At 30.8% G+C, this 24,962-nt stretch overlaps 1 protein-coding gene across 1 annotated transcript; it reads right to left on the reverse strand.

Annotated features, from left to right (window-relative positions):
- Window positions 1–8,398: 8,398 nt before the first annotated feature.
- LOC136043210 (uncharacterized) lies at window positions 8,399–10,309 on the reverse strand. The gene has a single exon (XM_065728142.1). The coding sequence runs from the start codon at window positions 10,307–10,309 to the stop codon at window positions 8,399–8,401; it is 1,911 nt and encodes a 636-aa protein (XP_065584214.1).
- Between the last annotated feature and the right edge of the window lie 14,653 nt (window positions 10,310–24,962).

Here is a 24,962-nt window from a genome sequence, read left to right on the forward strand (position 1 = left end):
AAAAAATGAAGATATTAGACTATTTTATGAGCGGAAATGGTAAAGAATGTGATTAAAGGCTCTTTTCCTATGTCAAAAGTTTTAGTTTTCGAGGGTAATAGCTACGTATGTTGAGAAAATGTCGATATTAGACTATTTTATGATTGCAAATGGTAAAGAATGTGATTAAAGGCTCTTTTCTTATTTCAAAAGTTTTAGTTTTCGAGGGTAATAGCTACGTATGTTGAAAAAATGAAGATATTAGACTATTTTATGATTGCAAATGGTAAAGAATGTGATTAAAGGCTCTTTTCCTATTTCAAAAGTTTTAGTTTTCGAGGGTAATAGCTACTTTTGTTGAAAAAATGAAGATATTAGACTATTTTATGATTGCAAATGGTAAAGAATGTGATTAAAGGCTCTTTTCCTATTTCAAAACATTTAGTTTTCGAGGGTAATAGCTACGTATGTTGAAAAAATGAAGATATTAGACTATTTTATGATTGCACATGGTAAAGAATGTGATTAAAGGCTCTTTTCCTATGTCAAAAGTTTTAGTTTTCGAGGGTAATAAATACGTATGTTGAAAAAATTAAGATATTAGAAAATTTAATGATTGCGCATGGTAAAGAATGTGATTAAAGGCTCTTTTCCTATGTCAAAAGTTTTAGTTTTCGAGGGTAATAGCTACGTATGTTGAAAAAATGAAGATATTAGACTATTTTATGATTGCAAATGGTAAAGAATGTGATTAAAGGCTCTTTTCCTATGTCAAATGTTTTAGTTTTCGAGGGTAGTAGCTAAATATGTTGAAAAAATGAAGATATTAGACTATTTTATAATTGCAAATGGTAAAGAATGTGATTAAAGGCTCTTTTCCTATGTCAAAAGTTTTAGTTTTCGAGGGTAATACCTACGTATGTTGAAAAAATGAAGATATTAGACTATTTTATGATTGCACATGGTAAAGAATGTGATTAAAGGCTTTTTTCCTATGTCAAAAGTTTTAGTTTTCGAGGGTAATAAATACGTATGTTGAAAAAATGAAGATATTAGACTATTTTATGATTGCAAATGGTAAAGAATGTGATTAAAGGCTCTTTTCCTATGTCAAAAGTTTTAGTTTTCGAGGGTAATAGCTACGTATGTTGAAAAAATGAAGATATTAGACTATTTTATGATTGCACTTGGTAAAGAATGTGATTAAAGGCTCTTTTCCTATTTCATAAAGTTTTAGTTTTCGAGGGTAATAGCTAAGTATGTTGAAAAAATGAAGATATTAGACTATTTTATGAGTGGAAATGGTAAAGAATGTGATTAAAGGCTCTTTTCCTATGTCAAAAGTTTTAGTTTTCGATTGTAATAGCTACGTATGTTGGAAAAATGAAGATATTAGACTATTTTATGATTGCAAATGGTAAAGAATGTGCTTAAAGGCTCTTTTACAATGTCAAAAGTTTTAGTTTTCGAGGGTAATAGCTACGTATGTTGAAAAAATGAAGATATTAGACTATTTTTTGATTGCACATGGTAAAGAATGTGATTAAAGGCTCTTTTCCTATGTCAAAAGTTTTAGTTTTCGAGGGTAATAGCTACGTATGTTGAAAAAATGAAGATATTAGACTATTTTATGATTGCACATGGTAAAGAATGTGATTAAAGGCGCTTTTCCTATCTCAAAAGTTTTAGTTTTCGAGGGTAATAGCTACGTATGTTGGAAAAATGAAGATATTAGACTATTTTATGATTGCACTTGGTAAAGAATGTGATTAAAGGCTCTTTTCCTATTTCAAAAGTTTTAGTTTTCGAGGGTAATAGCTAAGTATGTTGAAAAAATGAAGATATTAGACTATTTTATGATTGCAAATGGTAAAGAATGTGCTTAAAGGCTCTTTTACAATGTCAAAAGTTTTAGTTTTCGAGGGTAATAGCTACGTATGTTGAAAAAATGAAAATATTAGACTATTTTATGATTGCACATGGTAAAGAATGTGATTAAAGGCTCTTTTCCTATGTCAAAAGTTTTGGTTTTCGAGGGTAATAGCTACGTATGTTGGAAAAATGAAGATATTAGACTATTTTATGATTGCACATGGTAAAGAATGTGCTTAAAGGCTCTTTTCTTATGTCAAAAGTTTTAGTTTTCGAGGGTAATAGCTACGTATGTTAAAAAAATGAAGATATTAGACCATTTTATGATTGCAAATGGTAAAGAATGTGATTAAAGGCTCTTTTCCTATGTCAAAAGTTTTAGTTTTCGAGAATAATAGCTACGTGTGTTGAAAAAATGAAGATATTAGACTATTTTATGATTGCACATGGTGAAGAATGTGATTAAAGGCTCTTTTCCTATTTCAAAAGTTTTAGTTTTCGAGGGTAATAGCTACGTATGTTGAAAAAAATGAAGATATTAGACTATTTTATGATTGCACTTGGTAAAGAATGTGATTAAAGGCTCTTTTCCTATTTCAAAAGTTTTAGTTTTCGAGGGTAATAGCTAAGTATGTTGAAAAAATGAAGATATTAGACTATTTTATGAGCGGAAATGGTAAAGAATGTGATTAAAGGCTCTTTTCCTATGTCAAAAGTTTTAGTTTTCGATTGTAATAGCTACGTATGTTGGAAAAATGAAGATATTAGACTATTTTATGATTGCAAATGGTAAAGAATGTGCTTAAAGGCTCTTTTACAATGTCAAAAGTTTTAGTTTTCGAGGGTAATAGCTACGTATGTTGAAAAAATGAAGATATTAGACTATTTTATGATTGCACATGGTAAAGAATGTGATTAAAGGCGCTTTTCCTATGTCAAAAGTTTTATTTTTCGAGGGTAATAGCTACGTATGTTGGAAAAATGAAGATATTAGACTATTTTATGATTGCACATGGTAAAGAATGTGCTTAAAGGCTCTTTTCCTATGTCAAAAGTTTTAGTTTTCGAGGGTAATAGTTACGTATGTTGAAAAAATGAAGATATTAGACTATTTTATGATTGCAAATGGTAAAGAATGTGATTAAAGGCTCTTTTCCTATGTCAAAAGTTTTAGTATTCGAGGGTAATAGCTACGTATGTTAAAAAAATGAAGATATTAGACCATTTTATGATTGCAAATGGTAATGAATGTGATTAAAGGCTCTTTTCCTATGTCAAAAGTTTTAGTTTTCGAGAATAATAGCTACGTATGTTGAAAAAATGAAGATATTAGACTATTTTATGATTGCAAATGGTGAAGAATGTGATTAAAGGCTCTTTTCCTATTTCGAAAGTTTTAGTTTTCGAGGGTAATAGCTACGTATGTTGAAAAAATGAAGATATTAGACTATTTTATGATTGCACTTGGTAAAGAATGTGATTTTAGGCTCTTTTCCTATTTCAAAAGTTTTAGTTTTCGAGGGTAATAGCTAAGTATGTTGAAAAAATGAAGATATTAGACTATTTTATGAGCGGAAATGGTAAAGAATGTGATTAAAGGCTCTTTTCCTATGTCAAAAGTTTTAGTTTTCGAGGGTAATAGCTACGTATGTTGAAAAAATGTCGATATTAGACTATTTTATGATTGCAAATGGTAAAGAATGTGATTAAAGGCTCTTTTCTTATTTCAAAAGTTTTAGTTTTCGAGGGTAATAGCTACGTATGTTGAAAAATGAAGATATTAGACTATTTTATGATTGCAAATGGTAAAGAATGTGATTAAAGGCTCTTTTCCTATTTCAAAAGTTTTAGTTTTCGAGGGTAATAGCTACTTTTGTTGAAAAAATGAAGATATTAGACTATTTTATGATTGCAAATGGTAAAGAATGTGATTAAAGGCTCTTTTCCTATTTCAAAAGATTTAGTTTTCGAGGGTAATAGCTACGTATGTTGAAAAAAATGAAGATATTAGACTATTTTATGATTGCACATGGTAAAGAATGTGATTAAAGGCTCTTTTCCTATGTCAAAAGTTTTAGTTTTCGAGGGTAATAAATACGTATGTTGAAAAAATTAAGATATTAGACAATTTAATGATTGCGCATGGTAAAGAATGTGATTAAAGGCTCTTTTCCTATGTCAAAAGTTTTAGTTTTCGAGGGTAATAGCTACGTATGTTGAAAAAATGAAGATATTAGACTATTTTATGATTGCAAATGGTAAAGAATGTGATTAAAGGCTCTTTTCCTATGTCAAATGTTTTAGTTTTCGAGGGTAGTAGCTACGTATGTTGAAAAAATGAAGATATTAGACTATTTTATAATTGCAAATGGTAAAGAATGTGATTAAAGGCTCTTTTCCTATGTCAAAAGTTTTAGTTTTCGAGGGTAATACCTACGTATGTTGAAAAAATGAAGATATTAGACTATTTTATGATTGCACATGGTAAAGAATGTGATTAAAGGCTTTTTTCCTATGTCAAAAGTTTTAGTTTTCGAGGGTAATAAATACGTATGTTGAAAAAATGAAGATATTAGACTATTTTATGATTGCAAATGGTAAAGAATGTGATTAAAGGCTCTTTTCCTATGTCAAAAGTTTTAGTTTTTGAGGGTAATAGCTACGTATGTTGAAAAAATGAAGATATTAGACTATTTTATGATTGCAATTGGTAAAGAATGTGATTAAAGGTTCTTTTTCTATGTCAAAAGTTTTAGTTTTCGAGGGTAATAGCTACGTATGTTGAAAAAATGAAGATATTAGACTATTTTATGATTGCACATGGTAAAGAATGTGATTAAAGGCTCTTTTCCTATGTCAAAAGTTTTAGTTTTCGAGGGTAATATCTACCTAGGTTGAAAAAATGAAGATATTAGACTATTTTATGATTGCAAATGGTAAAGAATGTGATTAAAGGCTCTTTTCCTATGTCAAAGTTTTAGTTTTCGAGGGTAATAGCTATGTATGTTGAAAAAATGAAGATATTAGACTATTTTATGATTGCAAATGGTAAAGAATGTGATTAAAGGCTCTTTTCCTATGTCACAAGTTTTAGTTTTCGAGGGTAATAGCTACGTATGTTGAAAAAATGAAGATATTAGACTATTTATGATTGCAAATGGTAAAGAATGTGATTAAAGGCTCTTTTCCTATGTCAAAAGTTTGAGTTTTCGAGGGTAATAGCTACGTATGTTGAAAAAATGAAGATATTAGACTATTTTATGATTGCAAATGGTAAAGAATGTGATTAAAGGCTCTTTTCCTATGTCAAAAGTTTTAGTTTTCGAGTGTAATAGCTACGTATGTTGGAAAAATGAAGATATTAGACTATTTTATGATTGCACTTGGTAAAGAATGTGATTAAAGGCTCTTTTCCTATTTCAAAAGTTTTAGTTTTCGAGGGTAATAGCTAAGTATGTTGAAAAAATGAAGATATTAGACTATTTTATGAGCGGAAATGGTAAAGAATGTGATTAAAGGCTCTTTTCCTATGTCAAAAGTTTTAGTTTTCGAGGGTAATAGCTACGTAGGTTGAAAAAATGTCGATATTAGACTATTTTATGATTGCAAATGGTAAAGAATGTGATTAAAGGCTCTTTTCTTATTTCAAAAGTTTTAGTTTTCGAGGGTAATAGCTACGTATCTTGAAAAAATGAAGATATTAGACTATTTTATGATTGCATATGGTAAAGAATGTGATTAAAGGCTCTTTTCCTATTTCAAAAGTTTAGTTTTCGAGGGTAATAGCTACGTATGTTGAAAAAATGAAGATATTAGACTATTTTATGATTGCACATGGTAAAGAATGTGATTAAAGGCTCTTTTCCTATTTCAAAAGTTTTAGTTTTCGAGGGTAATAGCTACGTATGTTGAAAAAATGAAGATATTAGACTATTTTATGATTGCAAATGGTAAAGAATGTGATTAAAGGCTCTTTTCCTATGTCAAAAGTTTTAGTTTTCGAGGGTAATAGCTACTTTTGTTGAAAAAATGAAGATATTAGACTATTTTATGATTGCAAATGGTAAAGAATGTGATTAAAGGCTCTTTTCCTATTTCAAAACATTTAGTTTTCGAGGGTAATAGCTAGGTATGTTGAAAAAATGAAGATATTAGACTATTTTATGATTGCACATGGTAAAGAATGTGATTAAAGGCTCTTTTCCTATGTCAAAAGTTTTAGTTTTCGAGGGTAATAAATACGTATGTTGAAAAAATTAAGATATTAGACAATTTAATGATTGCGCATGGTAAAGAATGTGATTAAAGGCTCTTTTCCTATGTCAAAAGTTTTAGTTTTCGAGGGTAATAGCTACGTATTTTGAAAAAATGAAGATATTAGACTATTTTATGATTGCAAATGGTAAAGAATGTGATTAAAGGCTCTTTTCCTATGTCAAATGTTTTAGTTTTCGAGGGTAGTAGCTACGTATGTTGAAAAAATGAAGATATTAGACTATTTTATAATTGCAAATGGTAAAGAATGTGATTAAAGGCTCTTTTCCTATGTCAAAAGTTTTAGTTTTCGAGGGTAATACCTACGTATGTTGAAAAAATGAAGATATTAGACTATTTTATGATTGCACATGGTAAAGAATGTGATTAAAGGCTTTTTTCCTATGTCAAAAGTTTTAGTTTTCGAGGGTAATAAATACGTATGTTGAAAAAATGAAGATATTAGACTATTTTATGATTGAAAATGGTAAAGAATGTGATTAAAGGCTCTTTTCCTATGTCAAAAGTTTTAGTTTTTGAGGGTAATAGCTACGTATGTTGAAAAAATGAAGATATTAGACTATTTTATGATTGCAATTGGTAAAGAATATGATTAAAGGTTCTTTTTCTATGTCAAAAGTTTTAGTTTTCAAGGTTAATAGCTACGTATGTTGAAAAAATGAAGATATTAGACTATTTTATGATTGCACATGGTAAAGAATGTGATTAAAGGCTCTTTTCCTATGTCAAAAGTTTTAGTTTTCGAGGGTAATATCTACCTAGGTTGAAAAAATGAAGATATTAGACTATTTTATGATTGCAAATGGTAAAGTTTCAGTTCAGTTCATTCGGGTTTATTAAAAAAAATTATAACAGTCATAACATACTTAATCTCTCATCTCTATGCAAAAACTGCATGCTGAGTTCCATATCACCTCAAAAATAAATACGCACTATGGCTCTCCCTCCACTTCTCGATACAACCATGGCCCCTACCAAAAAAAATATTCTTACAAGTCCCCACCTCTTCATCCAGGAGCAAACCACTCCAACCCCCACAAAAAAACTGAATAATAGCTAAAATCACTTTTCTAATTAGATTCATTATTCAAATTAAACTAATTCAAAACAAGATAATTTTTTATTCTCTTTTTGAAAGAACCAAGGGAGCTCCTACCTCTCAGTTCAAGCGGTAGGGTATTGTAAGCCTTAGCACAGACGATGTCAGGCGAAAAATCCGACCTCACTGTTGGCGTATTTCGAATATGGATCTGTGCAGATAGTCTTGTAATTGGAAGACGCTGTTCGGATACCAAACGGAATAGATTCCTAAAAGGTGGTGGAAGCAAGCCGGAGAGGAATCTGAAAGCAAAAACCAAGCAGGAAAGCTCAAACAGCGATTTCAGCGAGAGATAATCTTCTGTGTGTTTGATGATCTTCAAGGCATTCTTGTGGATGGAATCCAGTTTTTTCAGATAGGATTTGAATGTTGATTGCCATACCATTGCGCAATACTGTAAGTTGGGTCTAATGAGTGCATTGTAGAGAAGGGTAAGGGTTTTACGAGAGAATGTTTGCTTCAGTTTCTTCATGATACCCAGATTCCTTGAAAGCTTTAATTCTACAGCATGGATGTGAGGAAGGAAAGAAAGGTTTTCATCTACTATTACTCCTAAATATTTTGCACATCCATTTACTGGTCGTTGAACCTTTCCACGAGACGTCACAATTCCTGTTATTTCTGGGTGAAGGGTTCCTACCCTAGAAAATAGTAGGATGCAAGATTTTTCTACATTGATGACAAGTTTGTTGGCATCCATCCACAGATAGGTCTCTTCTATGATGTTTTCAAGCTTCCGCTGGAGTGAAGGCATATCAAGTCCGCAGCAGGTAATTGTAGTGTCGTCAGCGAATGCTATAAGTCCATCCTGCTCGTTAGTAATGTCCTCAGATGTTTGATCAAAGCATAGGTTACAGCATTTTTGGTCGTCATGATTCGGATTAAGGATACGAGTTAGGTCATTTACATGGACTAAAAACAAAAGAGGACCGAGGATTGATCCTTGGGGCACACCAAATTTCACAGTAGTGTCGTTTCTTGGGTCGTCACCAATGTAGATGCACCTATTTTGAAGGTAAGATTCAAACCATTGAAGGGCTATCCCTCTCACTCCAATATGTTGCAACTTTCCCAGTAAGATTGTATGATCCATGCTGTCAAATGCTTTCTTGATGTCAATCAATATAGCAGCTGGCAGAAGACCTGAGTCAAGTGCTCTGTTGATGAATAAGCTTAGGGATGCCAGAGCATTTTCTGTTGAATGACCAGGTCTGAAGCCGAACTGACGACTATTAAAAAATCCTTTTTTTTCGAGAAACTGGTAAAGTAGTCTTTGTAAGGGTTTTCAAAAACTTTTGAAAAAACAGATAATATGGATATGGGTCGGAAATTTGATGGATCGTCATGAGGGCCACCTTTATGCAGAGGGATTATTCTTGCTTTTTTTAGTATTGAAGGAAAAACACCACTTCTTAGAGACAGGTTTATCAAATAAGTTAATGGCTCTAGGATAGAAGGGAGGACTGCTTTCAGGGCTTTCGTGTGTATCCGGTCAAATCCAGATGCTGATGTGCCTTTCAAGGTCTTCACAATTAGCTCTACTTCAGTTGATGTCACAGGAATTATTGCCATTGATTTGGTGCATGCTGAGCCAAGGTAATGCTTGTAGGGTTTTTGGGGACTTTTCGCAGAATTAGATGTAATTCCTCCTATCATTGCGAAAAATGTACTGAGTTCTTTTGCAACCTGAGTGGGTTCCGTAACAGCCTCCCCGTTGACAAAAAGTCTGGAAGGCAATTCTGCTTTCTTATCATTTGGTCGCAAAACCGAATTAATGACCTTCCAGACTTTTCGTCCATCCTTCCCACTTTCAGATATTTTATTATTCACATAAATTCTTTTTGCTTTCCTCAGAACTGAATGAAGGCATTTCTTATACGTCTCATATCTCTCTAGGTTTTCTCGGCTTGGGTGGTTTCTGTAATTTGCCCATAACTTATTTTTCTTATTTATGCATATGAGTAAGCTTTCGGTAACCCATGGACATATTGGGGTATTTTTTCTTCCACGGTTTCTTGGTTTCTCTTTAAAACAGCATGCTTTATATGCAGCTACAAACGCATTGTGGAAAATTTCAAAACCTTCGTTCACATCCTCATTTGCTAGGACACTGTCCCAAGAAACTTTTTTTAACTCATCATTTAACAGTTTAAGATTCTCCTCTTTAAGATTAATTACTTGTAGACCCTGGTTAGTTCTTACGAGTGGAGTTGGTATCCTCGCCGTGTTGAAGACAGTGTGTATAGGAAAATGATCAGATGTGTCACTGGTGATGACTGATACCTTCGCCGGACATAATGTAGAAAAAATGTTGTCAATCAGTGAGTGTGTACTTTCTGCTACTCTGGTTGGAATTGTAATTGAAGGGTAAAGATTAGACCCTGACATAATAGTGAGAAGATTCACTGAGCTATTTCTTAGAGGAAAGGCTAGATTAATGTTAAAATCACCCATGATGATCACATCTTGGTACTTGTTTCCTATCAGCTGTAAAATCTGAGTTAGTATATCCGTAAAAGCAGAAACAGAACCAGAGGGTGAGCGATATATTTCTCCAATCAATATCTTTTTCTTAGAAGGCCCATATAGCTCAAGGAAAAGTGATTCAAAAACGCCTTCAACATTCCGGCTCATTTGATTGTTAATATGCACAGCATATTCATTCCTCGCATAAATAGCCAATCTTCCTCTGTGAGCTTCTTTTCTATGTAGAAACTTTGATGGGATATCTAGGAGGCTATCCCTTTGTCCTGTAAGGAATGTCTCACATAATCCAATTATGTTGGGTTGCAGTTGGTGGCACATTGAAGTTATTTCCATAAACGACGAACATAATCCTTGACAGTTAAGTTGAAGCACAGAAAACTGAGATTCAGAGTGCCCCTTGGTTAAATCTATTAAATCAACATATTTACTTCTAGGATAATTACTTTCACTAAATAACGGCAAATCATCTTCATTACTTATTTTTTCATCAAAAATTTTATCTAAATCCAAAAAAGAATTCTCTAACTTTTTTAACCGGTTATAATCTTTTGGCAATGACGAAGTGATTAGCCCCCGGGATGAAGAATAGGAACTCATTACTTACCTAATAATTTCCAGGGGACAAGGCCATATCTTTAAGTGAAGCAAAAGCCATGAGAAATACACACACCCGTAGGAACTTTTTTTGAACTCTGAAAGAGAAAAACAAAACAAAGAAAATGGAAGAACATGGATAAAAAATAGCACTGAAATACACATTTTAGACAGAAAAATGTAAGCAAGCGGCAATCAACTTGTAATGACAACTACATATGAAGGAGAAAAAAATAAAAAATATATAGAAAAATTAAGGAATGTTCAAGAACTTAATCAACATCCGACCGTGGCAAGGATGGGGGAAAATCAACATGGAAATCTAATCAATTGGCAATCAACTTATACTGACAAAACTTATGAATGAAAGGAACACACACAATTATGACTCTGAGTCTAATTCCTCAGGTTGGATAGTTGGCACTTTAACTGGGTCAAAGCATTCATCTAGATATTTCGCCCATTGTGAATTTTTAGACTTTTTAACATCCAACCACATTCTGACGCCTCGTTGGACAAGACGAGTTTCTGCAACTTTCTCAGCTGTCACTTTAGATGTTTTTAGCTTATACCCTAATGACAAAAGTTCCTTTCTTCTTTTACCAAGCTCCGCTGGTAGGTCCGTCGATATACTGAACCCCGTCTTCTTAAGTTTTCCACACTCCTTCATGATCATCGACCGGTCAAAGCCATCTAGGCTTACAAAAATAGGCTCTACAACCTTTTTTCGCTGTGTCCCACTCCGGAGGCTCAGAACACTCTCTGGTTCTGGTCGACTAGATTTCTTTGAAATACGATAAATGGCACTCATACGTATTTGGTTAGCGTTGGATATTCCAAGCTTAGCCTCAAAAAATGAGGCTACAGTCTGCCGAAGATTTTCTGAGCCTTGCGGCGCTTCAATTCCGTGTATAATGATATTATTTTTTCTTGTATATAGTTCTGTTCGTAAAGTAGAAGTCTTCACTTGGACGAGCTCAGTCTTGAGCAATTTATTTTCTGCTCTGAGTAGTTTATTTTCAGTCTGTAACTGTGAAATTAGCTGTAGCATTTCGTCCATCCTCCGGTCAAAATGCTCTTTTGTCACTGCCATTACTAATTTCTGACGATAATGCCGTTTTGCCTATCTAATATTCTAAAATATCATCGAGTGAAACTTACTCGCAAGGGCCCCGTTTTGTAATAAAACCAGTTATTACTAGGGCCCGCTTTCATCAAATGCAAATCTGAAATCCTATTCAATCGAGCTTGTTCTCAGTGAAAAAACACTGTATCCTAGGGGCGTGGCTATAGCAAATTCACTTCGCACAGCGGAGTGAAAATTAAAGGCTCTTTTCCTATGTCAAAGTTTTAGTTTTCGAGGGTAATAGCTCTTTATGTTGAAAAAATGAAGATATTAGACTATTTTATGATTGCAAATGGTAAAGAATGTGATTAAAGGCTCTTTTCCTATGTCACAAGTTTTAGTTTTCGAGGGTAATAGCTACGTATGTTGAAAAAATGAAGATATTAGACTATTTATGATTGCAAATGGTAAAGAATGTGATTAAAGGCTCTTTTCCTATGTCAAAAGTTTGAGTTTTCGAGGGTAATAGCTACGTATGTTGAAAAAATGAAGATATTAGACTATTTTATGATTGCAAATGGTAAAGAATGTGATTAAAGGCTCTTTTCCTATGTCAAAAGTTTTAGTTTTCGAGTGTAATAGCTACGTATGTTGGAAAAATGAAGATATTAGACTATTTTATGATTGCACATGGTAAAGAATGTGCTTAAAGGCTCTTTTCCTATGTCAAAAGTTTTAGTTTTCGAGGGTAATAGCTACGTATGTTGAAAAAATGAAGATATTAGACTATTTATGATTGCAAATGGTAAAGAATGTGATTAAAGGCTCTTTTCCTATGTCAAAAGTTTTAGTTTTCGAGGGTAATAGCTACATATGTTGAAAAAATGAAGATATTAGACTATTTATGATTGCAAATGGTAAAGAATGTGATTAAAGGCTCTTTTCCTATGTCAAAAGTTTTAGTTTTCGAGGGTAATAGCTACGTAAGTTGAAAAAATGAAGATATTAGACTATTTTATGATTGCACATGGTAAAGAATGTGATTAAAGGCCCTTTTCCTATTTCAAAAGTTTTAGTTTTCGAGGGTAATAGCTACGTATGTTGAAACAATGAAGATATTAGACTATTTTATGATTGCACATGGTAAAGAATGTGATTAAAGGCTCTTTTCCTATTTCAAAAGTTTTAGTTTTCGAGGGTAATAGCTACGTATGTTAAAAAAATGAAGATATTAGACAATTTTATGATTGCAAATGGTAAAGAATGTGATTAAAGGCTCTTTTTCTATGTCAAAAGTTTTAGTTTTCGAGGGTAATAGCTACGTATGTTGAAAAAATGAAGATATCAGACTATTTTATGATTGCAAATGGTAAAGAATGTGATTAAAGGCTCTTTTCTTATGTCAAAAGTTTTAGTTTTCGAGGGTAATAGCTACGTATGTTGAAAAAATGAAGATATTAGACTATTTTATGATTGCAAATGGTAAAGAATGTTATTAAAGGCTCTTTTCCTATGCCAAAAGTTTCAGGTTTCGAGGGTAATAGCTACGTATGTTGAAAAAATGAAGACATTAGACTCTTCTATGATTGCAAATGGTAAAGAATGTGATTAAAGGCTCTTTTCCTATGTAAAAAGTTTTAGTTTTCGAGGGTAATAGCTACGTATGTTGAAAAAATGAAGATATTAGACTATTTTATGATTGCACATGGTAAAAAATGTGATTAAAGGCTCTTTTCCTATGTCAAAAGTTTTAGTTTTCGATTGTAATAGCTACGTATGTTGGAAAAATGAAGATATTAGACTATTTTATGATTGCACATGGTAAAGAATGTGATTAAAGGCTCTTTTCCTATGTCAAAAGTTTTAGTTTTCGAGGGTAATAGCTAAGTATGTTGAAAAAATGAAGATATTATACTATTTTATGATTGCACTTGGTAAAGAATGTGATTAAAGGCTCTTTTCCTATTTCAAAAGTTTTAGTTTTCGAGGGTAATAGCTAAGTATGTTGAAAAAATGAAGATATTAGACTATTTTATGAGCGGAAATGGTAAAGAATGTGATTAAAGGCTCTTTTCCTATGTCAAAAGTTTTACTTTTTGAGGGTAATAGCTACGTATGTTGAAAAAATGAAGATATTAGACTATTTTATGATTGCACATGGTAAAGAATGTGCTTAAAGGCTCTTTTCCTATGTCAAAAGTTTTAGTTTTCGAGGGTAATAGCTACGTATGTTGAAAAAATGAAGATATTAGACTATTTTATGATTGCACATGGTAAAGAATGTGATTAAAGGCTCTTTTCCTATGTCCAAAGTTCTAGTTTTCGAGGGTAATAGCTACGTATGTTGAAAAAATGAAGATATTATACTATTTTATGATTGCACTTGGTAAAGAATGTGATTAAAGGCTCTTTTCCTATTTCAAAAGTTTTAGTTTTCGAGGGTAATAGCTAAGTATGTTGAAAAAATGAAGATATTAGACTATTTTATGAGCGGAAATGGTAAAGAATGTAATTAAAGGCTCTTTTCCTATGTCAAAAGTTTTAGTTTTCTAGGGTAATAGCTACGTATGTTGAAAAAATGAAGATATTAGACTATTTTATGATTGCAAATGGTAAAGAATGTGATTAAAGGCTCTTTTCCTATTTCAAAAGTTTTAGTTTTCGAGGGTAATAGCTACGTATGTTGAAAAAATGAAGATATTAGACTATTTTATGATTGCATATGGTAAAGAATGTGATTAAAGGCTCTTTTCCTATTTCAAAAGTTTTAGCTTTCGAGGTTAATAGCTACGTATGTTGAAAAAATGAAGATATTAGACTATTTTATGATTGCAAATGGTAAAGAATGTGATTAAAGGCTCTTTTCCTATTTCAAAAGTTTTAGTTTTCGAGGGTAATAGCTACGTATGTTGAAAAAATGAAGATATTAGACTATTTTATGATTGCACATGGTAAAGAATGTGATTAAAGGCTCTTTTCCTATGTCAAAAGTTTTAGTTTTCGAGGGTAATAAATACGTTGTTGAAAAAATTAAGATATTAGACAATTTTATGATTGCGCATGGAAAAGAATGTAATTAAAGGCTCTTTTCCTATGTCAAAAGTTTTAGTTTTCGAGGGTAATAGCTACGTATGTTGAAAAAATGAAGATATTAGACTATTTTATGATTGCAAATGGTAAAGAATGTGATTAAAGGCTTTTTTCCTATGTCAAAAGTTTTAGTTTTTGAGGGTAGTAGCTACGTATGTTGAAAAAATGAAGATATTAGACTATTTTATAATTGCAAATGGTAAAGAATGTGATTAAAGGCTCTTTTCCTATGTCAAAAGTTTTAGTTTTCGAGAATAATAGCTACGTATGTTGAAAAAATGAAGATATTAGACTATTTTATGATTGCACATGGTGAAGAATGTGATTAAAGGCTCTTTTCCTATTTCAAAAGTTTTAGTTTTCGAGGGTAATAGCTACGTATGTTGAAAAAATGAAGATATTAGACTATTTTATGATTGCACTTGGTAAAGAATGTGATTAAAGGCTCTTTTCCTATTTCAAAAGTTTTAGTTTTCGAGGGTAATAGCTAAGTATGTTGAAAAAATGAAGATATTAGACTATTTTATGAGCGGAAATGGTAAAGAATGTGATTAAAAGCTCTTTTCCTATGTCAAAAGTTTTAGTTTTCGATTGTAATAGCTACGTATGTTGGAAAAATGAAGATATTAGACTATTTTATGATTGCAAATGGTAAAGAATGTGCTTAAAGGCTCTTTTACAATGTCAAAAGTTTTAGTTTTCGAGGGTAATAGCTACGTATGTTGAAAAAATGAAGATATTAGACTATTTTATGATTGCACATGGTAAAGAATGTGATTAAAGGCGCTTTTCCTATGTCAAAAGTTTATTTTTCGAGGGTAATAGCTACGTATGTTGGAAAAATGAAGATATTAGACTATTTTATGATTGCACATGGTAAAGAATGTGCTTAAAGGCTCTTTTCCTATGTCAAAAGTTTTAGTTCTCGAGGGTAATAGCTACGTATGTTGAAAAAATGAAGATATTAGACTATTTTATGATTGCAAATGGTAAAGAATGTGATTAAAGGCTCTTTCCTATGTCAAAAGTTTTAGTATTCGAGGGTAATAGTTACGTATGTTAAAAAAATGAGATATTAGACCATTTTATGATTGCAAATGGTAAAGAATGTGATTAAAGGCTCTTTTCCTTGTCAAAAGTTTTAGTTTTCGAGAATAATAGCTACGTATGTTGAAAAAATGAAGATATTAGACTATTTTATGATTGCACATGGTGAAGAATGTGATTAAAGGCTCTTTTCCTATTTAAAAAGTTTTAGTTTTCGAGGGTAATAGCTACGTATGTTGAAAAAAATGAAGATATTAGACTATTTTATGATTGCACTTGGTAAGAATGTGATTAAAGGCTCTTTTCCTATTTCAAAAGTTTTAGTTTTCGAGGGTAATAGCTAAGTATGTTGAAAAATGAAGATATTAGACTATTTTATGAGCGGAAATGGTAAAGAATGTGATTAAAGGCTCTTTTCCTATGTCAAAAGTTTTAGTTTTCGAGGGTAATAGCTAGTATGTTGAAAAAATGTCGATATTAGACTATTTTATGATTGCAAATGGTAAAGAATGTGATTAAAGGCTCTTTTCTATTTCAAAAGTTTTAGTTTTCGAGGGTAATAGCTACGTATGTTGAAAAAATGAAGATATTAGACTATTTTATGATTGCATATGGTAAAGAATGTGATTAAAGGCTCTTTTCCTATTTCAAAAGTTTTAGTTTTCGAGGGTAATAGCTACGTATGTTGAAAAAATGAAGATATTAGACTATTTTATGATTGCACATGGTAAAGAATGTGATTAAAGGCTCTTTTCCTATTTCAAAAGTTTTAGTTTTCGAGGGTAATAGCTACGTATGTTGAAAAAATGAAGATATTAGACTATTTTATGATTGCAAATGGTAAAGAATGTGATTAAAGCTCTTTTCCTATTTCAAAAGTTTTAGTTTTCGAGGGTAATAGCTACTTATGTTGAAAAAATGAAGATATTAGACTATTTTATGATTGCAAATGGTAAAGAATGTGATTAAAGGCTCTTTTCCTATTTCGAAACATTTAGTTTTCGAGGGTAATAGCTAAGTATGTTGAAAAAATGAAGATATTAGACTATTTTATGATTGCACATGGTAAAGAATATGATTAAAGGCTCTTTTCCTATGTCAAAAGTTTTAGTTTTCGAGGGTAATAAATACGTATGTTGAAAAAAATTAAGATATTACACAATTTAATGATTGCGCATGGTAAAGAATGTGATTAAAGGCTCTTTTCCTATGTCAAAAGTTTTAGTTTTCGAGGGTAAAAGCTACGTATGTTGAAAAAATGAAGATATTAGACTATTTTATTATTGCACTTGGTAAAGAATGTGATTAAAGGCTCTTTCCTATTTCAAAAGTTTTAGTTTTCGAGGGTAATAGCTAAGTATGTTGAAAAATGAAGATATTAGACTATTTTATGAGCGGAAATGGTAAAGAATGTGATTAAAAGCTCTTTTCCTATGTCAAAAGTTTTAGTTTTCGATTGTAATAGCTACGTATGTTGGAAAAATGAAGATATTAGACTATTTTATGATTGCAAATGGTAAAGAATGTGCTTAAAGGCTCTTTTACAATGTCAAAAGTTTTAGTTTTCGAGGGTAATAGCTACGTATGTTGAAAAAATGAAGATATTAGACTATTTTATGATTGCACATGGTAAAGAATGTGATTAAAGGCGCTTTTCCTATGTCAAAAGTTTTATTTTTCGAGGGTAATAGCTACGTATGTTGGAAAAATGAAGATATTAGACTATTTTATGATTGCACATGGTAAAGAATGTGCTTAAAGGCTCTTTTCCTATGTCAAAAGTTTTAGTTCTCGAGGGTAATAGCTACGTATGTTGAAAAAATGAAGATATTAGACTATTTTATGATTGCAAATGGTAAAGAATGTGATTAAAGGCTCTTTTCCTATGTCAAAAGTTTTAGTATTCGAGGGTAATAGCTACGTATGTTAAAAAAATGAAGATATTAGACCATTTTATGATTGCAAATGGTAAAGAATGTGATTAAAGGCTCTTTTCCTATGTCAAAAGTTTTAGTTTTCGAGAATAATAGCTACGTATGTTGAAAAAATGAAGATATTAGACTATTTTATGATTGCACATGGTGAAGAATGTGATTAAAGGCTCTTTTCCTATTTCAAAAGTTTTAGTTTTCGAGGGTAATAGCTACGTATGTTGAAAAAATGAAGATATTAGACTATTTTATGATTGCACTTGGTAAAGAATGTGATTAAAGGCTCTTTTCCTATTTCAAAAGTTTTAGTTTTCGAGGGTAATAGCTAAGTATGTTGAAAAAATGAAGATATTAGACTATTTTATGAGCGGAAATGGTAAAGAATGTGATTAAAGGCTCTTTTCCTATGTCAAAAGTTTTAGTTTTCGAGGGTAATAGCTAGGTATGTTGAAAAAATGTCGATATTAGACTATTTATGATTGCAAATGGTAAAGAATGTGATTAAAGGCTCTTTTCTTATTTCAAAAGTTTTAGTTTTCGAGGGTAATAGCTACGTATGTTGAAAAATGAAGATATTAGACTATTTTATGATTGCATATGGTAAAGAATGTGATTAAAGGCTCTTTTCCTATTTCAAAAGTTTTAGTTTTCGAGGGTAATAGCTACGTATGTTGAAAAAATGAAGATATTAGACTATTTTATGATTGCACATGGTAAAGAATGTGATTAAAGGCTCTTTTCCTATTTCAAAAGTTTTAGTTTTCGAGGGTAATAGCTACGTATGTTGAAAAATGAAGATATTAGACTATTTTATGATTGCAAATGGTAAAGAATGTGATTAAAGGCTCTTTTCCTATTTCAAAAGTTTTAGTTTTCGAGGGTAATAGCTACTTTTGTTGAAAAAATGAAGATATTAGACTATTTTATGATTGCAAATGGTAAAGAATGTGATTAAAGGCTCTTTTCCTATTTCGAAACATTTAGTTTTCGAGGGTAATAGCTAAGTATGTTGAAAAAATGAAGATATTAGACTATTTTATGATTGCACATGGTAAAGAATGTGATTAAAGGCTCTTTTCCTATGTCAAAAGTTTTAGTTTTCGAGGGTAATAAATACGTATGTTGAAAAAATTAAGATATTAGACAATTTAATGATTGCGCATGGTAAAGAATGTGATTAAAGGCTCTTTTCCTATGTCAAAAGTTTTAGTTTTCGAGGGTAATAGCTACGTATGTTGAAAAAATGAAGATATTAGACTATTTTATGATTGCAAATGGTAAAGAATGTGATTAAAGGCTCTTTTCCTATGTCAAATGTTTTAGTTTTCGAGGGTAGTAGCTACGTATGTTGAAAAATGAAGATATTAGACTATTTTATAATTGCAAATGGTGAAGAATGTGATTAAAGGCTCTTTTCCTATGTCAAAAGTTTTAGTTTTCGAGGGTAATACCTACGTATGTTGAAAAAATGAAGATATTAGACTATTTTATGATTGCACATGGTAAAGAATGTGATTAAAGGCTTTTTTCCTATGTCAAAAGTTTTAGTTTTCGAGGGTAATAAATACGTATGTTGAAAAAATGAAGATATTAGACTATTTTATGATTGCAAATGGTAAAGAATGTGATTAAAGGCTCTTTTCCTATGTCAAAAGTTTTAGTTTTTGAGGGTAATAGCTAAGTATGTTGAAAAAATGAAGATATTAGACTATTTTATGATTGCAATTGGTAAAGAATGTGATTAAAGGTTCTTTTTCTATGTCAAAAGTTTTAGTTTTCGAGGGTAATAGCTACGTATGTTGAAAAAATGAAGATATTAGACTATTTTATGATTGCACATGGTAAAGAATGTGATTAAAGGCTCTTTTCCTATTTCAAAAGTTTTAGTTTTCGAGGGTAATAGCTACGTATGTTGAAAAAATGAAGATATTAGACTATTTTATGATTGCACTTGGTAAAGAATGTGATTAAAGGCTCTTTTCCTATTTCAAAAGTTTTAGTTTTCGAGGGTAATAGCTACTTTGTTGAAAAAATGAGGATATTAGACTATTTTATGAGCGGAAATGGTAAAGAATGTGATTAAAGGCTCTTTTCCTATGTCAAAAGTTTTAGTTTTCGAGGGTAATAGCTACGTATGTTGAAAAAATGAAGATATTAGACTATTTTATGATTGCAAATGGTAAAGAATGTGATTAAAGGCTCTTTTTCTATTTCAAAAGTTTGATTTTTGAGGGTAATTGCTAAGTATGTTGAAAAAATGAAGATATTAGACAATTTTATGATTGCACATGGTAAAGAATGTGATTAAAGGCTCTTTTCCTATGTCAAAAGTTTTAGTTTTCGAGGGTAATAGCTAGGTATGTTGAAAAAATGTCGATATTAGACTATTTTATGATTGCAAATGGTAAAGAATGTGATTAAAGGCTCTTTTCTTATTTCAAAAGTTTTAGTTTTCGAGGGTAATAGCTACGTATGTTGAAAAAATGAAGATATTAGACTATTTTATGATTGCATATGGTAAAGAATGTGATTAAAGGCTCTTTTCCTATTTCAAAAGTTTTAGTTTTCGAGGGTAATAGCTACGTATGTTGAAAAAATGAAGATATTAGACTATTTTATGATTGCACATGGTAAAGAATGTGATTAAAGGCTCTTTTCCTATTTCAAAAGTTTTAGTTTTCGAGGGTAATAGCTACGTATGTTGAAAAAATGAAGATATTAGACTATTTTATGATTGCAAATGGTAAAGAATGTGATTAAAGGCTCTTTTCCTATTTCAAAAGTTTTAGTTTTCGAGGGTAATAGCTACTTTTGTTGAAAAAATGAAGATATTAGACTATTTTATGATTGCAAATGGTAAAGAATGTGATTAAAGGCTCTTTTCCTATTTCAAAACATTTAGTTTTCGAGGGTAATAGCTAAGTATGTTGAAAAAATGAAGATATTAGACTATTTTATGATTGCACATGGTAAAGAATGTGATTAAAGGCTCTTTTCCTATGTCAAAAGTTTTAGTTTTCGAGGGTAATAAATACGTATGTTGAAAAAATTAAGATATTAGACAATTTAATGATTGCGCATGGTAAAGAATGTGATTAAAGGCTCTTTTCCTATGTCAAAAGTTTTAGTTTTCGAGGGTAATAGCTACGTATGTTGAAAAAATGAAGATATTAGACTATTTTATGATTGCAAATGGTAAAGAATGTGATTAAAGGCTCTTTTCCTATGTCAAATGTTTTAGTTTTCGAGGGTAGTAGCTACGTATGTTGAAAAATGAAGATATTAGACTATTTTATAATTGCAAATGGTAAAGAATGTGATTAAAGGCTCTTTTCCTATGTCAAAAGTTTTAGTTTTCGAGGGTAATACCTACGTATGTTGAAAAAATGAAGATATTAGACTATTTTATGATTGCACATGGTAAAGAATGTGATTAAAGGCTTTTTTCCTATGTCAAAAGTTTTAGTTTTCGAGGGTAATAAATACGTATGTTGAAAAATGAAGATATTAGACTATTTTATGATTGCAAATGGTAAAGAATGTGATTAAAGGCTCTTTTCCTATGTCAAAAGTTTTAGTTTTGAGGGTAATAGCTAAGTATGTTGAAAAAATGAAGATATTAGACTATTTTATGATTGCAATTGGTAAAGAATGTGATTAAAGGTTCTTTTTTCTATGTCAAAAGTTTTAGTTTTCGAGGGTAATAGCTACGTATGTTGAAAAAATGAAGATATTAGACTATTTTATGATTGCACATGGTAAAGAATGTGATTAAAGGCTCTTTTCCTATTTCAAAAGTTTTAGTTTTCGAGGGTAATAGCTACGTATGTTGAAAAAATGAAGATATTAGACTATTTTATGATTGCACTTGGTAAAGAATGTGATTAAAGGCTCTTTTCCTATTTCAAAAGTTTTAGTTTTCGAGGGTAATAGCTACTTTGTTGAAAAAATGAGGATATTAGACTATTTTATGAGCGGAAATGGTAAAGAATGTGATTAAAGGCTCTTTTCCTATGTCAAAAGTTTTAGTTTTCGAGGGTAATAGCTACGTATGTTGAAAAAATGAAGATATTAGACTATTTTATGATTGCAAATGGTAAAGAATGTGATTAAAGGCTCTTTTTCTATTTCAAAAGTTTTGATTTTTGAGGGTAATTGCTAAGTATGTTGAAAAAATGAAGATATTAGACAATTTTATGATTGCACATGGTAAAGAATGTGATTAAAGGCTCTTTTCCTATGTCAAAAGTTTTAGTTTTCGAGGGTAATATCTACCTAGGTTGAAAAAATGAAGATATTAGACTATTTTATGATTGCAAATGGTAAAGAATGTGATTAAAGGCTCTTTTCTTATGTCAAAAGTTTTAGTTTTCGAGGGTAATAGCTACGTATGTTAAAAAAATGAAGATATTAGACAATTTTATGATTGCAAATGGTAAAGAATGTGATTAAAGGCTCTTTTTCTATGTCAAAAGTTTTAGTTTTCGAGGGTAATAGCTACGTATGTTGAAAAAATGAAGATATCAGACTATTTTATGATTGCAAATGGTAAAGAATGTGATTAAAGGCTCTTTTCTTATGTCAAAAGTTTTAGTTTTCGAGGGTAATAGCTACGTATGTTGAAAAAATGAAGATATTAGACTATTTTATGATTGCAAATGGTAAAGAATGTTATTAAAGGCTCTTTTCCTATGCCAAAAGTTTCAGGTTTCGAGGGTAATAGCTACGTATGTTGAAAAAATGAAGACATTAGACTCTTCTATGATTGCAAATGGTAAAGAATGTGATTAAAGGCTCTTTTCCTATGTAAAAATTTTTAGTTTTCGAGGGTAATAGCTACGTATGTTGAAAAAATGAAGATATTAGACTATTTTATGATTGCACATGGTAAAGAATGTGATTAAAGGCTCTTTTCCTATGTCAAAAGTTTTAGTTTTCAATTGTAATAGCTACGTATGTTGGAAAAATGAAGATATTAGACTATTTTATGATTGCACATGGTAAAGAATGTGATTAAAGGCTCTTTTCCTATGTCAAAAGTTTTAGTTTTCGAGGGTAATAGCTACGTATGTTGAAAAAATGAAGATATTATACTATTTTATGATTGCACTTGGTAAAGAATGTGATTAAAGGCTCTTTTCCTATTTCAAAAGTTTTAGTTTTCGAGGGTAATAGCTACGTTTGTTGAAAAAATGAAGATATTAGACTATTTTATGAGCGGAAATGGTAAAGAATGTGATTAAAGGCTCTTTTCCTATGTCAAAAGTTTTACTTTTTGAGGGTAATAGCTACGTATGTTGAAAAAATGAAGATATTAGACTATTTATGATTGCACATTTTAAAGAATGTGCTTAAAGGCTCTTTTCCTATGTAAAAAGTTTTAGTTTTCGAGGGTAATAGCTACGTATGTTGAAAAAATGAAGATATTAGACTATTTTATGATTGCACATGGTAAAGAATGTGATTAAAGGCTCTTTTCCTATGTCAAAAGTTTTAGTTTTCGAGGGTAATAGCTACGTATGTTGAAAAAATGAAGATATTATACTATTTTATGATTGCACTTGGTAAAGAATGTGATTAAAGGCTCTTTTCCTATTTCAAAAGTTTTAGTTTTCGAGGGTAATAGCTAAGTATGTTGAAAAAATGAAGATATTAGACTATTTTATGAGCGGAAATGGTAAAGAATGTGATTAAAGGCTCTTTTCCTATGTCAAAAGTTTTAGTTTTCTTGGGTAATAGCTACGTATGTTGAAAAAATGAAGATATTAGACTATTTTATGATTGCAAATGGTAAAGAATGTGATTAAAGGCTCTTTTCCTATTTCAAAAGTTTTAGTTTCGAGGGTAATAGCTACGTATGTTGAAAAAATGAAGATATTAGACTATTTTATGATTGCATATGGTAAAGAATGTGATTAAAGGCTCTTTTCCTATTTCAAAAGTTTTAGTTTTCGAGGGTAATAGCTACGTATGTTGAAAAAATGAAGATATTAGACTAATTTATGATTGCAAATGGTAAAGAATGTGATTAAAGGCTCTTTTCCTATTTCAAAAGTTTTAGTTTTCGAGGGTAATAGCTACGTATGTTGAAAAAATGAAGATATTAGACTATTTTATGATTGCACATGGTAAAGAATGTGATTAAAGGCTCTTTTCCTATGTCAAAAGTTTTAGTTTTCGAGGTTAATAAATACGTATGTTGAAAAAATTAAGATATTAGACAATTTTATGATTGCGCATGGAAAAGAATGTGATTAAAGGCTCTTTTCCTATGTCAAAAGTTTTAGTTTTCGAGGGTAATAGCTACGTATGTTGAAAAAATGAAGATATTAGACTATTTTATGATTGCAAATGGTAAAGAATGTGATTAAAGGCTCTTTTCCTATGTCAAAAGTTTTAGTTTTTGAGGGTAGTAGCTACGTATGTTGAAAAAATGAAGATATTAGACTATTTTATAATTGCAAATGGTGAAGAATGTGATTAAAGGCTCTTTTCCTATGTCAAAAGTTTTAGTTTTCGAGAATAATAGCTACGTATGTTGAAAAAATGAAGATATTAGACTATTTTATGATTGCACATGGTGAAGAATGTGATTAAAGGCTCTTTTCCTATTTCAAAAGTTTTAGTTTTCGAGGGTAATAGCTACGTATGTTGAAAAAATGAAGATATTAGACTATTTTATGATTGCACTTGGTAAAGAATGTGATTAAAGGCTCTTTTCCTATTTCAAAAGTTTTAGTTTTCGAGGGTAATAGCTAAGTATGTTGAAAAAATGAAGATATTAGACTATTTTATGAGCGGAAATGGTAAAGAATGTGATTAAAGGCTCTTTTCCTATGTCAAAAGTTTTAGTTTTCGATTGTAATAGCTACGTATGTTGGAAAAATGAAGATATTAGACTATTTTATGATTGCAAATGGTAAAGAATGTGCTTAAAGGCTCTTTTACAATGTCAAAAGTTTTAGTTTTCGAGGGTAATAGCTACGTATGTTGAAAAAATGAAGATATTAGACTATTTTATGATTGCACATGGTAAAGAATGTGATTAAAGGCGCTTTTCCTATGTCAAAAGTTTTATTTTTCGAGGGTAATAGCTACGTATGTTGGAAAAATGAAGATATTAGACTATTTTATGATTGCACATGGTAAAGAATGTGCTTAAAGGCTCTTTTCCTATGTCAAAAGTTTTAGTTTTCGAGGGTAATAGCTACGTATGTTGAAAAAATGAAGATATTAGACTATTTTATGATTGCAAATGGTAAAGAATGTGATTAAAGGCTCTTTTCCTATGTCAAAAGTCTTAGTATTCGAGGGTAATAGCTACGTATGTTAAAAAAATGAAGATATTAGACCATTTTATGATTGCAAATGGTAAAGAATGTGATTAAAGGCTCTTTTCCTATGTCAAAAGTTTTAGTTTTCGAGAATAATAGCTACGTATGTTGAAAAAATGAAGATATTAGACTATTTTATGATTGCACATGGTGAAGAATGTGATTAAAGGCTCTTTTCCTATTTCAAA

Source organism: Artemia franciscana, unplaced genomic scaffold (assembly GCF_032884065.1).
Source record: "Artemia franciscana unplaced genomic scaffold, ASM3288406v1 Scaffold_3703, whole genome shotgun sequence".
In the NCBI taxonomy this organism is placed as follows: Eukaryota; Metazoa; Arthropoda; class Branchiopoda; order Anostraca; family Artemiidae; genus Artemia; species Artemia franciscana.